This window comes from Mya arenaria, chromosome 2 (genome assembly GCF_026914265.1).
Source record: "Mya arenaria isolate MELC-2E11 chromosome 2, ASM2691426v1".
Classification (NCBI taxonomy): domain Eukaryota; kingdom Metazoa; phylum Mollusca; class Bivalvia; order Myida; family Myidae; genus Mya; species Mya arenaria.
In genome coordinates, this window is record NC_069123.1 from 25,476,746 (window position 1) to 25,493,789 (window position 17,044).

Below are 17,044 nucleotides of genomic sequence, written 5' to 3' on the forward strand. Positions count from 1 at the left end.
TTCCATACACACGTCGAGAAGTTCCTTTACATAACCAAAGGTCATTTCATCACTCACATCACTTGACTGAAAAGTCATCCTTATATTTTGGGAAATTATCTTCAGGTTAAACTTTCCGTTTTTTGATTTTTTTTACCTCTTTGCACATTTTCATTGAAATGTAGAGCTGCCAGGTACTGGCGACACATTTGTCCATAAAAAGAAAATGCTGTCTTGTTTTGGCACAAATTTATTAATTACACTATGAAATGACTCTAGAGTTGAAGTTTGAAATCTTGTGGACATTTTTTTTATATATCCTGAAACAGTTTCTTGTTTAGAAGAATGTCTTCAATTTTGGCAGCTGCCAGCTATGACCGGAAACTATTACAAGAAAAATGATGTTTCAGCAATGTCTGGTGTTGCATTGATGAGAGTTTCCACAAGATCATCATTAACAGTCACTGTAAAATGTACTTTCACTTCAACATCCAGTGCGTCGGATAAGATAAACAGCTGCAAACCTGAAGAATGCAGTCGTCCACTGATCAATAGATGGGATTTTTTTGGCCTGATGCGTGGGAATGATGCATAACTGGGCGTTTTTGTCCATCTGTATCGCGAATTTGTTAGAATTTTGAGCAGAGGGGAGTAACAGGGTAAAGTCAATGTATATATTTCGCCAGATTTTGTTGGCTATGGACGGTTTAATTTGGGAAATTATCGGGGTGCTGATGGGTTGCAGATTACCCTGGGGCAGAAGGCTGTTAAGGTAGGCTTCCACTGCTCCATCCATTGGATCCTCGTCCGAATCGTCATCGCTGGAGATAATGTTAGATGCGGAGGGCTGTGGTTGAACACCATTGGGTGGCATCTGCACCAATTCGGGCATCGCGGGTGTTGTCTGGGTGACCTGTGCCTGAGACTGGGTTGGAGGGGCCTGTGATCTTGTTGTTAGAGGTGTGAGATGATCATGTTCTTCCTGAATGGATACAGCCTCTGTTTCCGGGTTGGGCAATGTGTGGTGAGATGCCAACGTCCAAGGCTGGCCTGACCAGGCCTTCTTCTTGGCAGGATGCCTGGTCCTTGATGACCGCTTCATCTCCTGAAGTGAAAATGACAATATTTAAACGAAATTGATCATAATATAGAAATTTGGTATTACATGAAATCAGTGGAAGCAATTCACACTGAATACCAGGAAATGTATAACACCTCGGATACATGGAATGCCCGGACAACCTGGGCAAATCAAAGCTCTGTGAGAACACAGGCTGACATCACCACAAAATGTGGGAAAAAGAACATCAATCACTGTGGTTCAAATGTTTTTTGTAGAGCAACTTTATCAATGTGGCCTCCCCATAGCAACATGGTCATTTTGCCAAGGTTTGTCTCTGAGGTTGTTTTCAGCTCGAAATTTAGTGCCTTTCTCACGACTGTCATTTCTGTTTGTTTTAATATGATCAATTCCATTTCACCTTTATTTGGCTTTATCAAACCATTCAACTTCACTGGTTTGTTTAACATTCCACCATCTTTGTTTGCACTTGGCGAACGAGGTCAATGAGCACTCGCTAGTTTGGCAGACATTCTCGTCAAACGCCTAGTTCAATAGGGAAAACCCCTGAACGATGGTTTTTGCGAGCGCTTACCTTACCGATAACATAGCAGGTAAAATAAATCTGGCAGTGTCGAGACCACAAAGCAAAATTAATGCGTGTCGTAACCACTAAACAGTAAACTAAACCAAACCAATAAATGGATTATCCTAGCATGTTACATAGCTACTTCTATGTCCCAAAAATGTTATTTATATCAACTATAAAATTTTTTTCCTCTGAATGTTTTATATATTGAAGTCAGTTTAGATAAATTGAATGTATTTGATTTGATTTGATGTATCTGATTGTCTATGAACGGTATTTTTCATGATTCATGCAAAGTAAGAAAATCTCATGATTATATATATATATATATATATATATATATATAATATATATATATATATTTATATAAATATATACTGGTTAGCGACCTATTATTCTCCCGTACCACTTTTTCGCCCACCCAGTTAAGACCAGTCAAAACGAAATATGTTACACAGATCAGTCAGGCGTTTCATTGTGGCATCATTTTTGACAGATATCAGCTGGTTTTTCTGCGTTCAAATGTTAGTAGTATGTGGAATTCGACCCAAATAAACATTGTTTACAATTCTGACCTTGTAAGTTGCACGTGGGGATGACGTCATCACGCGCGTGCTCATTTGCATGAGGTCCTGTAAGGATTTTTATGCCCCCGAAGGTGGGCATATTAAAATCGCACCGTCCGTCCGTCCGTCCGGCTCTGTAACTTTCCCTTGTATGGACAGATTTTAAAATAACTTGCCACATGTGTTCCACATACCAAGACGACGTGTGGCGTGCAAGACTCGTATCCCTACCTCAAAGGTCAAGGTCACACTTAGTGTTTATTCACAATAGAGTGCTGCATATAAGGACATATAGTATAGGTTGTCGTGTCCGGGCTGTTACTTTCTCTTTTATGGACAGATTTTAAAATAACTTGCCACATGTGTTCCACATACCAAGACGACGTGTCACGTGCAAGACCCGTGTCCCTACCTCAAAGGTCAAGGTCACACTTAGTGTTTATTTACAATGGAGTGCTGCATATAAGGACATAGAGTATAGGTTGTCCTGTCCGGGCTGTAACTTTCCCTTGTATGGACAGATTTTAAAATAACTTGCCACATGTGTTCCACATACCAAGACGACGTGTGGCGTGCACGACTCGTGTCCCTACCTCAAAGGTCAAGGTCACACTTAGTGTTTATTCACAATGGAGTGCTGCATATAAGGACAGTATAGGTTGTCGTGTCCGGGCTGTAACTTTCTCTTGTATGGACAGATTTTAAAATAACTTGCCACATGTGTACCACATACCAAGACGACGTGTCGCGTGCAAGACCCGTGTCCCTACCTCAAAGGTCAAGGTCACACTTAGTGTTTATTCACAATGGAGTGCTGCATATAAGGACATAGAGTATAAGTTGTCGTGTCCAGGCTGTAACTTTCTCTTGAATGGTCAGATTTTAAAATAACTTGCCACATGTGTTCCACATACCAAGACGACGTGTCGCCTGCAAGACCCGTGTCCCTACCTCAAAGGTCAAGGTCACACTTAGTGTTTATTCACAATGGAGTGCTGCATATAAGGACATAGAGTATAGGTTGTCGTGTCCCGGCTGTAACTTTCCCTTGTATGGACAGATTTTAAAATAACTTGCCACATGTGTTCCACATACCAAGACGACGTGTGGCGTGCAAGACCCGTGTCCCTACCTCAAAGGTCAAGGTCACACTTAGTGTTTTTTCACAATGGAGTGCTGCATTCAAGGACATAGGGTATAGGTTGTCGTGTCCGGGCTGTAACTTTCCCTTGTAAGGACAGATGATGGTCATTTTCCTAGATGTTTCTCCCAGAAAAAGTTCATGAACAATGAACTGTTGAAGAAAGCCCAGAAACATGACATTAGGTCTTGGGTAATCAATGTCAAAAACATAGTATACAGCCAAAAGCTGTATAACATAAACCATATAGCAATCTCCATAACATTTTATGGTTACATCATCTTAAGTGATGTAAGCACAGTTGACATCTCCTTTGAGATCTACATGTTTTATTTTGTATCTGAATTTAACAGTATCTTACTTCACACTTACCCATGGGAATGTCCCTGCCTCCTGTTTTATGCAAGGATACTTGGCATACAAGCTTTGCTCAATTTTACTGTAAGTTGAATTATCCTCGGAGGTTCTGGTAAAATAATGGCTAGCTGCTTCTCCAATAAACTTGTTCCACACAAGTTCGATGTTGTTTTCTCTCAGATGCTGGAGATCCCAAGGTGAAAAGTGTGGCAGCTCCAGCTCCACTGTGGTACAGGTATCTTGATCTTAAAAACAAAAAAGTACATGAAAATATTTTTATTTTTTTGAACTATAATTATTATGCAGGATTTTTTTTAGAGAATAACATTTTAGTTATTGTGTATTTTTGAAAATGAAATCATTTCAGGGTTGATGTCAATTTATTATATTGATGTGCTATAAATACTGCATTTGCGAAAGGCTTGGGAGAGATTTACCCATTCTATCTGAGACTGATACTCACTAGTCCATGCTCAAACTTGACAGTAGCTAAACAGCCAATGATACAAACAAACTATCAGCTCCACTTACATATGGGCAAGAAAACACCGTGCCACCAACACAGGAAATGCCCAGGTATATATAGATCACCCACATGTCACAATAGGAAGTATAAATCACTATTACATATGTTAAATGCACATAGCTAAGGATCACCGTGTAAACATGGGAACCACCGACTAAACGGGAAACCGGTGCTGAATGGCAAGATGTTACATAAATCTAGGGTGTATTCCATTCGGCTGTCCGTTACTGTACCAACTGTGCTGTCCAAGCCAAGCCGAATGGAATGCCTCGGTACAGAACAAAAATGGCTGTCAGTGGAAAATGCAAGGCCGCAGTTCTTTGTGCAGTGGCCCTAGAGCTGTTTGATGATGAAGAAGAGACGAACGATAATACAGATAGAACCGTTACAGCATGTTTACTTGGGATTGCAGCAACACTGTAAGGAAATCTTGACGATAAATTATTATATTACCGAAGTTACGTTTAAAAGAGCGAAATCGTACCCAAGTAAATTCGTACCCCGAAGCAAAATATATCACGTCAACCTATAAACATAAAAGTATACTTAAGAGACCAGGAATATTAAGTTTCTCGTTCACCTTTTCAATTACCGGTGACTAATGAACAATAATAAACAACGAAATGGCCCCAAAGGAGAACACAAGTCTGTGGTCCACCCAAAGCATAGTTAAGAGCAATTAAGCCTTGTGATCAATTTAAAATAATATAACCGACTGATTTCTGACTAGACTTGTCCGACACAGATCTTAATCATGTACATTTTACATTATTCTTTGAAGTACATGACTTCTGATCTAACATTTTTGTTCAACACAGATCTGAACTCGACCTAGTATTATGCTATTTGCACCAAGCCTCCATATGTTTTCCTCCTATCGACATTAAAACAGTGGCTTGTCAAAAACAAAAATGGCTTTTCAAAACAATTCACTGCTTGTGATGAAGAAAATGCATCAATGTTATTTAACAACATTATATAGCCAAACTAAACCTACTGAAAATATCAAAGGTAACATGTCGAGCTTTTTTCAAAGTTTCATAGGCAACATACAAAATTTGAGTCTGAATAATAAATTCTCAACTCTGTGGCAAATAAATGTCTTTTTGCAACATATAATAACAAAAAAGAAACAATGTAACTTTCATTGCATGGGAAAAAAACACCTGTCCTTCTCACAGCTTTCAGCAAGCTAATGGGCTAGCAGTAGCAACAAACCTAATTCTGTAAATAAGCACTTCTTGGTTTACTGAGGCAGACTGGCTTAACTGCATCTAGAACCTGATGTCCAAAACAAATTTCTCAATTACTTCACTGAGCTGGTTATGGTACCCACAAACTAATGGCAGTGATATTGACTTCAGTGAGGGTATGTTTTCTATAACATACTCCAGACAAGCTGGTGTTATGCTCTGAATACTAGATTCAACTATCAAGCATGTAATATTCATGAACTGTAGTTCATAACACAAATGCATCATGTCAGTATAGGTAAACATATTGCCTACCAGTTGCAGTGTTTTCAAAGAAGAATGTTTCTCAACGTTTTCTAGAAATTCAGACCCAGTCAAACTACAACATTCAAAAATGACTTTAAGCTCTTGCAACTTCTTAAGCTCAGTAAAAGACTGTGAAGGGAAATCACCTTCCTTAACAGTAACACAGATAATATTATGAAACACAACTTCTTCAAATGATTTACAAACAAATCTTAGAGTTTTCCACTAATCCTTCTGTGGTATGAAGCTAAATATTTTCTCAATAATTGTAACTGGCAAGTCGAGAAATCCATGATTCTCTGAAAATAAAAGAACAAATCATTCATATTTAGCTGAACTATTCGAAGGATGGAAAAACATTTCTCCATTGGTTGGACTTTTCAGCATGGATACTGTGATCAGTTCAATTGCAAAATTTTGTATAATTTTTAATCATGCTAAACAATTTTAAAACTGGCGGATGGAATGACAGATGGATGTTTTTTTTGTAAAAATAATGGTAAAATCAACTCCTAAATTTTTTGTTAAATTCTCACTATGTACCAACTAGTATTAACTTGGCATAAATACAGCATTTATTTTCATATCCTAGTCTTTTTGGGGGGTTATGGCTTCTATCAGTTTAGACATCAAGGTTTTGTTCGTACATCTTTTCACGTCTTTCCATTTCTTTCTTCTGTTTTTCATCCTGGCTTGCCATGCATGTTTTCAGAACAGAAACTAGTTCACCTGATGCTGAATTCCTTTTACGTTTAGGCTGTGATTCCACTGTTTCAATTTCATCTGACTCTTCTTCCATTGCTCTCTTATCTGTACTGGATGAACCACTAGTGGCAATGGCAAGTGGTTTCACAATTGGATCACCTTGGAAATATTCATCCAGTTCTTGCTCGTACTGGTACGTTTTTCTGCCCGACCCACTTTTGTTTTGTCCATCCTTAACTGCTTTGTAGGCTCGGACAAGAGTTTTCCATCTTCCAGTGACTTGGTCTTCTGTGAACAGGTAGTTATTCTGATGAAGTTTTTGACAGATCATGTTCATGACAGTTTTCTTTTTCATAGCACCAGCATTTAATTTTTCTTTGTATTGGACCATTTCTGCGATGAGTAATTTTGTTGATGCTTTAGACCAACTCGCTTGTGTGCTTTCAACTGAAATTAGAATTCAGACAAATTTGTCAATGTATGATAGGAGAATATGGAATGCAACATTTTTAAAATGAAGCAATGTATTTGTTTATCCCATGAATCTGCTTACAGTAAAATACCATTTTTTTTCTTTAACAGATGACAATATTAAAGCCTTATTAATACCTTATGAAATTAATTCATCATGCAAAATAACCTTATTTGCTACCTTTTAACATTCAGACCAAACCAGAAGTCTTTAATTGTTGGAACACATTTAAGAATAATGGTAATAGCCAAAGAGTCATCGTTCCGCCATTATCATGGAGCTCATTTACGTATGTAACAGGTGGACGCAAGTTCAACTGCAGACATAAGAGAAACTGCCTATAGTATTTTACATTAACTATCAGCAATTAACACAAACATGAGAACAGTTCTTGTCTAAGGACACAAACAGAACTCTAATCTCAACCTCAGCATCAACTCATTTCACTTCAAAACATCTTAAGAAAATATAAAAAATGCATATGTCAATAATTTGCCAGCCTTCTTATTAATTAAAATCAATAGGATAAGGTGTATTTGAGCAAAATAATTATCATTATCAATGAACTTGGTTCATGCACAGATACTGAACATAGTTAATGAATTTTTTAAAAGCATTGTATAATGTATTAATTATTTTAAAAGCATTGTTTAACATAAGAGTTGAGGTGGCTTTAAAGAGTCATAACATAAAGGATTTTGAGAATGGTTTCAGTTTATGTAATATAAAAGTTGAATTAGAGAATGAATTATTTTATATGATACTGGCTCATCAATGTTTTTCAAAAGAGAACATTTCCAAAGAAAACATTTACAAAAATTTATAAAGCATGAGACAAGATTGTTACAACACATTTTTCATAAATGTTAATATTTGTTTTACATTTTCAAGTATTACATTTATAAAGCAAGAGCTGTCGTAAGACAAGGGGCTCGACTACGCCACTCTGACTGAGATGTGAATACAATAATAATAGATGTGCTTGTCATAAGCAATAAACAAAATCTTATGAAAGGTCTCGATAAACTCTTAATGTATACTAAGTTGGCTTTCAATATGTCGACCCTTACTTAAGTTATTCAATACCAACCATTGTTCTACAGATATTACCTTTGTCCTTGATCTCGATCCAAGGGACCTCAGATGCAATCCCATGAAGTCTCATTAAACTCTTCCTTTATACCAATTTTGGTCAGTACATGTGAAATCTACCGAAAATTATTTGAGCCATAAGGTTGCTTTGAGCTGCCTTCACACTAGACCGCCCAAACAATGATGCAAGACATTTTAACACAAAAAGGGCCATAAGTTGGTATTAAGGATTAAAATGGCCCTCAAACTTCAACCTGCAATAAGCTTGAACATAAGTTCCCAAGTCAATCAGGTGCCATAACTTGTATTAAGGCGGGATGGTCTTGAATAACTGTGTGAAGTTTACAAATAAATTGAATGAAGGGTATAGAAGTTATAAGTATCCCAGCCTGCCCTAATACGTGATTTTGTGAATAGAATTGAATGAAGGTATTAGACTTATAAGGGAAAATCCAAACTTTCCCTAATATAATAACAATATCATCTAATTCAAAAGACAGAGGGCCATAATATGCCTTAAATGCATGATAGATTTAGCTTACTTGCTTATTTCAGTTTGTATGATGGTTGGGAAGCATTGTATACGGTTTCAATGCAATACATCATGTAGTTTAAGAGATATGATAGAGTTGGTAGTTGCCACAAAATAACCAGGTGAGAAGTACAGTATAGCTCTCCATAATCTTCAAACAATCAATTTTACTTTACTTATTCTTCGTTAAATGATTTACAAGGGTTTTTAAAATGTCATTTCGTTCCTGTGCAATTTTTATCAGGGAGTTGTTGGCTGCTTCTAACCGGTCCATCCTCTCATTCTGCTCAGCCCTAAAAGCCTGAAACCATTCAGGTGGCTCCTGTTGAACACGTCGGCGTTTTCGTGTGTGAGGTGTTTGGTCACCGGGAGTTGATTGTTCATTGTGTTCTTCATTCTGCGGCCTTATTGGTGTAGCTGTAAATAGCTGCCTTTTTGGGGGACACCGTTCTGAATGAAACAATGTTCATATAAAGTTTTAATACACTTCTTTCAATGTAACAAACGAATAATTTTTCATTAAAGCAATAATAATTCAAGGAGGATGTTACTTAAAATACCATCACATTATTTGATCATAAAAAAACATGTTCAGGGTAAATGTATTAATGAATACAAAGGAGGTGTATGCTGAATGTTATAAACTAATGTCCAATTAACATAACTGAAATAATGAAAGACATTTCGTAAGAACAACACAATTTACACAAGCCGAAAACAATTATCTGAGCGCAAGTACTTTGCACTCAGGTAAGGTAAAAGATATACCATTATAAAAGTTCCATATCATGAGATTAGTAACATGCCCACTCTTGGCATTACTGTCAGTAATCACCTTATGTCTGAAATGAATCAAAATTAAGAATAGAAATAAAGAATTAAAATGTTTTTTTAATGAAATATATTAGTATCAATCAATTCATTACCATGAACTCAATCACAGTGCAGGAAAACACACAGTTGAATAGAAAGATATGTTTATTGTACACAAAATGTGTCATGTTTACAGCATACACAATAATGTAATTGAATAATTGATAAGTTGTGTTATAAATCAACAGAACTGCATGTTTCATTATTGTATATAGCATTTGTTTATAAAAAATAAAAAGTACCCACCGGACAATAAGTATTTGATGTGAAAGTGAAGGTTTTTCTCAAGCATAACAATACATGAATAAATGCACAAAACCAAAATACATTTAACATATACAAAAAATGTAGACATTGTTACCTATACTTCAGGGAACGAAATTTCTCGTTACACTGAACGCCATCAACAATGTGCCCACTGTCTTTCATTTTTTCAGAAATGCATTGCCAGATGTCTTTTTGTTTGAAGCAGGAAGATGCAAATTTATCCTTATTTTTGCCGAATAAATCAATCAGTAGCAGCACTGCTTCATGTGTCCAAGTATGACCTGAAATATGAAATCATCATGCAAAGTAAACTATCACTTTAAAATGTACTCCATTTTGTTCCATGCATATATTTGTCTTAAATAACACCCACATCTGTTTTATGACACCTTGGATGACCCTGTTGCATCAGACCTGCAGTTTTTATGACAACAAATCTATTGAAAGTCCATATTTCAAGTACATGGATCTATTTATGTCATACTGATAAAGCAATAAGTTAAACAGTAAGTGATAAAAATGAATAAACACACAAATTTAAATTTACTTGTTGCAAGATAGTAGAAAATGTTATAATTTTAAACAAGTTGTGTCTTTAATATAGAAAATAAAGCAAAAACATATTCTTAAAATGTAATATATGACAATTCTACAAATTCTAAAGAAAACACTTAATATTTAAAAAAAAAGAAAGTAATACCTCCAGTACACTTCATGCTGTTGATCGGCTGATCATGGCTTCCCAGCTCATCAACCATTTGGCTTTCTAAAAGATATCATATCTTACAATGAAATGCATTTCAACATAAAAATGTGAAAACAACAGCATTATGATATATATGCAAGAAGAATTCCAAGATCTGGAGTTGAAAGCTATCAACTTTATTCAACTTCAAATATTGGTGTTATTTACTTATACAGTACACAAAATGATGAACACAATAAGTAAATAACACATACATATTTTATAAATGTTTGTATTTTTAGTTTTACATCACAGGTAACAACACCCCAAATGTCCATAAGTAATGGTACAGGTGAAATCAAGCACATATAGGTATACACATTTTACTGTTACATATTATTTACATGCAAATTAGCCAAAAAAAAACACTTAAGATAATTACCTTCATCTACAACATCATCTATAACATTATTGTTGCCATCAACGTCAGTTACGTCACCAATGACTTCCAGTGAAACTATGGATTTATCTCTTCCTGTTGAAATCAAATATGCTGAGAATGATAAGCAATTAACTAATTGGCTTAAAAGTAAACTAAATATAGGTAATAAAATCTTCTAAAAGGAAATTCTTGTCTACTAATTTTCGCTAAAGCAAAGTGGTTCCAATCCTGGCCTGAGCACATATCATTTGATTCGAGGTCACAACTCACAAACATGGCCTACTTCATTTTAACCGGGTTCTCCAGCTGATGCCACATAAAATACCACATTCCCATGTTAAATGTTGGCATTTTAAGAATAGTACTTAATGTAATGTCCTAATAACTTGTTTCCAACAGCTGGAAAATTTGAGGTTTTGGTATAAAAGCTATCTGTTTAAAATAGGGCATTTTAGCAAAAAAATCATTTCAATGTTGTTTGATACTGTATATGCTTCATTTTGATAATGTGTTCAGTAATTCTATGCATGAAATCACTCACCACAGGCTTCCTTGTAACCGTCCACAACCTTTTTTGCAGTCCCTTGATCTATAAAAGAATATAAAATGAAGACGTTATGCATGCTAATTAAAAATTAAAAGAAAAGTAAAATGAGGTATATTTTTAACATTATCACTGATATTATTAGTAAGACATGAGAACAGGTATGTTTACAGTTTATCTGAAGAACCATATTACTATAATCAATATACACATAGGCAAGTGGAGTACATACAGTATAAATTAAGTAATTATTATGCACCAGTCAATTTTAACCACTCTATCCCCTAGGTCTCGGGAAATGGACAGAATTTTTACCTTCCCCGTTACTCCACAGTGCTGGGTGAATGCGGTGGTTTTGTCTTCACGTTAAATATAGCGGCAATTGCCCTTACATAGGGTCCCTTGGTGCAGGGGCATTTGCCGGGGATTTTACCTTCAGTTTGTCCCCATAAAGCAAGGAGTTTACCTGGGCTATACCCCTAACCTGGGGGGTGGGGGGGGGGCTACAATTGACTGGTGCATTATCAATTACTATTTTGATTTTAATTTAGATCAATGTTCATCCTCACCTTGGTCATAAACTATACTTCGGTATGCCTCAGCATCAACCTGAATGACATCTGTTGCGCCATCATCTAACACAACCCTTAGTTTCATCCAGCCACCAGCAAAAATGGGTTTTCTGAAAGAAATAAACAACAAAATGTCCATGTAAATTACCTTTCGGACAATCACAACATTTAAGAAAACATGAAAATTAAAAAACATACCATTTCTGTATATTTAAAAATCTTGAATTTTACGATGCATTATTTCTAGACGGTATAAGAAACTAATTATTGAAATTTAACTTTCAAAACAATAAAAATATAACATAGCTTCACTTTAAAAATGACAAATTAATATCATGATCAAAAAGTACAATAAAGAAAAAACATGAGTAATATCCCAAATGTCGCATTTTAACGAAATAAACAAACTCGGAATAACGTTTAACGGCATTATATACTATTTTGTGAAGTTTAATAACAGAAATCGATATGTTTACTTACACGGCAGCCATTTTGTTTTCTTCGCATACGATCCCCGATTGTAGGTAGCGACCGTTTGCGAACGTACACGGCTACCGGTGCGTTCAATACAACTTGTTTGCAACCGTTTGCGAATGTTAGCGACCGTTTGCGGTAACTGAACGCACGGCAGGTGCTTCATCAGTTTCCACATTTGATCTTTGAAGAATCTCTTCGAAGTCAACAACATTTTTGTTACCTTTGGACACGTCGTCAAGCGGGCTGCTCAGCTCTTCCTCTGGCGCCGTTTCAGCTTGTCTTGTTTTCCTCCTCTTAACTCCTCTCCCCCATCCTGGCATTTTCACAGACTTAATTTTAACTTAACTTTAAAATAAATAATAATTTTCCGGTATTTTTCCCACGTGTTGCTCCTTCAAAGGCTAGAGAGAAAAGAACGTGCTGGGCTAGTCACGTGGTCAAGTAATGGGATGACCGTGGCGTTCTGCATATTGATTTCCAGGCAACCACATGTGTTTACCTGTATTTAGGGAGTATTTCTGAGAAATCGTAGATAACTACAGAAAACAGTTTTTCTGTCTTAATAAATGAAATTATTTCCATATGTAAATAATTTTTATTATTTTTAGATTGACCTCTTGTTAATTCTTCAATATGTTCACAGTCAGTCTCTGAATAAGTAAGATTGCAATAAATAGATATATTAGCACTGTTACAAGATATACTTTCACATTGATGTTCCTTCATAAATTGTTCGGCTCTTTCCATCGGTGTTTTGACGCCCAGAGATAATATATCATAATTCAATCTTGTTATTTGAACAGTCATACACAGCACAATCCGCAGGCTGTTGGGTGAATACTTTTTGAAGGAAAATGTTTTTGATCAGGCGTTGGGAATCTTCAGACAATGGCAAATACAGTGGCATTGCTGTCTGTGTGCTGCAAACAGGAAACAAAAACTTTAACTGTAGACCTGTAAGAAAAGGCCAGAGAAAGAAATGTTTAGGTTATCGTCTTAAGATGGGGCGGCTGGGCAGTTTATTTTCATCTTTAAACATACATCAACATACATATATCAACTAATTGAAGGTTTCAGACAGGGGCGAGGGATGAGAATCTAAAATTGTCTGGCCTTTAATATTTCAGTACATTATAATTCAGTTTTAATTTAAACATGTTACAAAAATCAGAGTACATCAGTTTCTAGTCAAAAGGGGAGCATTTTTGGTAGTATAATAATTATGATGATTTATGTGCACACATTCATCAATAAACCTACAATGCAGGAAAAGTTTATCTTTTTTTCAAAACTAACATTAACTCATAATAGGTACATAGCCTGAGCCAATCACTAATACAGACACAGCCTGGTTATTTTAGAAAACATTTATTTCACCTATAAGCTCTGACTTAACTTGCATATTGACAAGTTTTTTTTTGTTTAAATTAACACCACTATCATAACCATCAATATCATAACAATCAATGTATAGTATATGTAAACACCACAGACTGACAGAGTCTTACCAGTATTTGGATATGGCACGATCTCAATATCTCGTGTATTGCTATCTTGGAACATTGAATAACCCTCAAGCTGGTTATAGGCCCTTATGGAGGCGTGGTCATAGTCAATTAAATGTAATCAAGTAATCATAAAATATGTAAAAAATTGACAGCACTGGCACAATAGACAAATTGGTAGTCCCAGACAGCCGTTGTAGAGACAGAATGCACATATCACTCAGCATCAGCTTCTGACTGACAACTTCAGGCCGATCCTCTAATAATCCATCGGGATCAAACTCGATCCTTACTACACAGCTCAACTAATGCAGTCTTCCTAGACTCACTAAAAGTGGCACCCTTTTCTCTCAATTGTCGCTGTAAGTCAGCAGTGAATAGAGATGTGTAATAAAGATGGCGAGATAGGGTAATAAACTGACCAGAAGGGGTAACAGGTTGTTGACTCTTTAAAGGGGGTTGCCGCTTTGTCAATCTTTTCTATGAATGTGATGTTCTTTATGTTAATAGTTTACATAAATTTGGGGTTTGGTTTGGGAACAGAGGACCAACCTATTGCTTGAAACGAACAGTTATCAAGCAACCAGAACCTGAATGAATCCCATGCTTAAATGACAAACTTGTTTTCTCGCAAGGGTTGTTTCAAAATTATTGATAAATATCATAATTGATTACAGAATGATGTGCTATAACTACTGTTTTCAAATAAATTAAGGGAAACTTACTTCTAAATCAGTTCAACAAAACACTGTCACAATGCCATTTTTCACTGTTATAAATATTTATAGTTTTGGCAGTTATTGTGCATGGGTTTTGCTTCCTATTCATCTTTACACTTATTATTATGGTATAATGAAGAATAAATCAAAATTGGCAAAAATGTTAAAACAATGTTGACAGCAATCAAAGCGTGAACATTGTATGTTGAACAAATTTGGCAGAAATAATAATATGCATGCCTGATATAGGTAACCTTTCTTCAATCTGTATAAGCACACCTTCTGCAAGTGTGCCTTTTGCGGGACAGCTTGCCCGGCTTTGGTTCCATTTTTCTTCTGTGGTCTTTCACCTGCCCAGATGGGACTCACAGATCACATTTGTTATACTTGAAACTGGGACTGGTTTGCCAGCTCTCTCACAGTTGTTTGCCTGGGTCAGTTTCTTGTACATTTTCTTTTATAATGTTAACCTTCCTTGTGTGAACTCTTTTGAAGGTTCATCAGCCAATAAATGTCAGCAGCATCAGCCATGTTTCAGGCACTTTAGTCCATGCCAGCTGCTTAGCAGCTTTATGCGCATATTTCCTGTTCCATGCCCAGAATGCAGGAGTCAACTGTATATACGTCAAAGGAGAAGCATAACCAAATATGATGATAAAATAACAACTGTATATTAAGGATAATTAAAACTTTCACATCACATGAACATTTGTGACATGGTATGGTGCTCACTTGTTTTATGTAAATTAGCTTAATAAAACAAACTATTAACATATTTTCTGACATCAGCACATTAAGGGCCAGTTTTATTAAAAACTTTGTACGAACTAGACCCGAAATCTATGATCACTTCGTACAAACTTGCGTACAAAGATTTCTGCGACCGTTTTATTAACGCTTTCATACATCATTTCGTACGAAGACTTCGTACGAAAGCTTCGTACGTAATTACTCTTCAAAAGGAGGAAGAATCGGACGAACATGTAAACAAACCGTAGATGTGAGTATATTAAAAAAAATATCGCAAATAGTGATAAGTTATGAACAAATAAAATATTTCAAACATTTTATTCATTCTTTTTATTGACAAACAGTATGAATAAACATACATGTATACAAATAGACAAACAAATAATTGGCAAAGAATGTGCACAAAAATATGATAATATTGAAGTTGGAGATTTATTGTTAATATTGATATTTATGTGACAGAAAATGCACCAATTTGCCAAAAAGCATTGAATATCAATTGACAATGCTTGGATTTACAAAATTCTGCCCAAAAGAGTATAGATCTGTGAGTTGCTGTTTGGTATTTGTTCATAAAAGTCTATTTCAGGAGGAGACATACTTAGTCAAATGGTTCTTGAGAAGAAGTCATTGAAAATAATTTATAAAAAGTACAATAAACAGGCAGTCACAAAAGTTAACAGGAACACTAACTTAGGCTTAGGTGAGCTGGATGAAAAATGTCTTAAACAAAATATTTGAGAAGTTGCCCAAAATGTTACAGCTACATGTAAGAAATGAGCCAAGTATCAATAAAAATGTCTTATTATGCACAACAGTAATTACATTGACAGAGACATTTTTCCTTTGAAGTATTTATAATTAATAATGGAGTCAGTAGCTGAGTCCTTGGATGACATAACAGTGCAGTATGTTGGTTATAAAATTTGTTTCCTTTTTACATGATATGCCAGCATGTATAAAGATGGTCTCTTCTTCCTGTATAGATTCAAAGTCCACAGTAAATAGCTTCATGTAAGTTGCACAAGACAGAATTTTCAAGTTTAAACAATTTACAATGTTGAAATGATGTAAATAGTTGCTCAGATTTCAGCAAGAGTAAACTGAATGAAGCCATTGACGGTGTTGAAACAGTTTCTGTTTGAAGGTTGTTCAACTCAAGCACAATCCTTTGATATGAGATGGTGGCATAAACTGTTTTGTGAATTCTGTACTTGAAAAGTCTTTGGTTGTCTCAAGTATCACCTTGAAAAACAGTTAAGATGAATTTTGTAGAGATTGGAAAGTCTACTGCTCTTTCGGTAACTTTCATTCTTGGTTATGGAGTATTTGTGACACGGCGATGAGTCTCTGAAACGAAAAACAAAAATTATTTAAGAGCAGAAAAAAACAATGATAAAATAAAAAAATTGAGTAGAGATACAAGATATTTCAAACTTACACCTTTTAACAGTCACAGAATATTTCACAGAGCCACTTGTAAAATATGTATAATAACACATCTGTTGTTTTCTCAGTTAGATAATGGGCACAACTCAAAATCTTTGACAACAGACTTATCTGCTAGAAAACATTAAAATCCCTTTTTATTTCTATTGTTTTCTTTAAGGCTGCACTCTCACAGATTAACAGTTTTGATAATATTTTATCTTTTGTCCTGGAATGAGCCAATTTTGTGTAAATATCTGAAAA

At 35.5% G+C, this 17,044-nt stretch overlaps 2 protein-coding genes across 2 annotated transcripts; both read right to left on the reverse strand.

The window, feature by feature from the left end:
* Positions 1-463: 463 nt before the first annotated feature.
* Positions 464-4,639, reverse strand: LOC128213977 (uncharacterized). Its single transcript, XM_052920128.1, has 2 exons — positions 3,708-4,639; positions 464-1,084 (listed from the first exon to the last, which is right to left on the reverse strand). Exon 2 carries the CDS (start codon positions 1,079-1,081, stop codon positions 464-466), a length of 618 nt encoding a protein of 205 aa, XP_052776088.1. The 5' UTR covers positions 1,082-1,084; positions 3,708-4,639.
* Positions 4,640-5,942: 1,303 nt separating this feature from the next.
* On the reverse strand, positions 5,943-13,128 carry LOC128213984 (uncharacterized). Its single transcript, XM_052920141.1, has 3 exons — positions 7,075-13,128; positions 6,447-6,869; positions 5,943-6,016 (listed from the first exon to the last, which is right to left on the reverse strand). The coding sequence occupies exons 1-3, from the start codon at positions 7,082-7,084 to the stop codon at positions 5,943-5,945; spliced, it is 507 nt and encodes a 168-aa protein (XP_052776101.1). The 5' UTR covers positions 7,085-13,128.
* Between the last annotated feature and the right edge of the window lie 3,916 nt (positions 13,129-17,044).

Coding starts and splice junctions, on each gene's coding strand:
- LOC128213984 (XM_052920141.1), bottom strand. Junction 6,017..6,446: donor TAAAAGGAATTCAGCATCAG/GTGAACTAGTTT, acceptor TTTTATTTTCAG/AGAATCATGGATTTCTCGAC.
- LOC128213977 (XM_052920128.1), bottom strand. CDS start 1,081: ATGAAGCGGTCATCAAGGACCAGGCATCCTGCCAAGAAGAAGGCCTGG.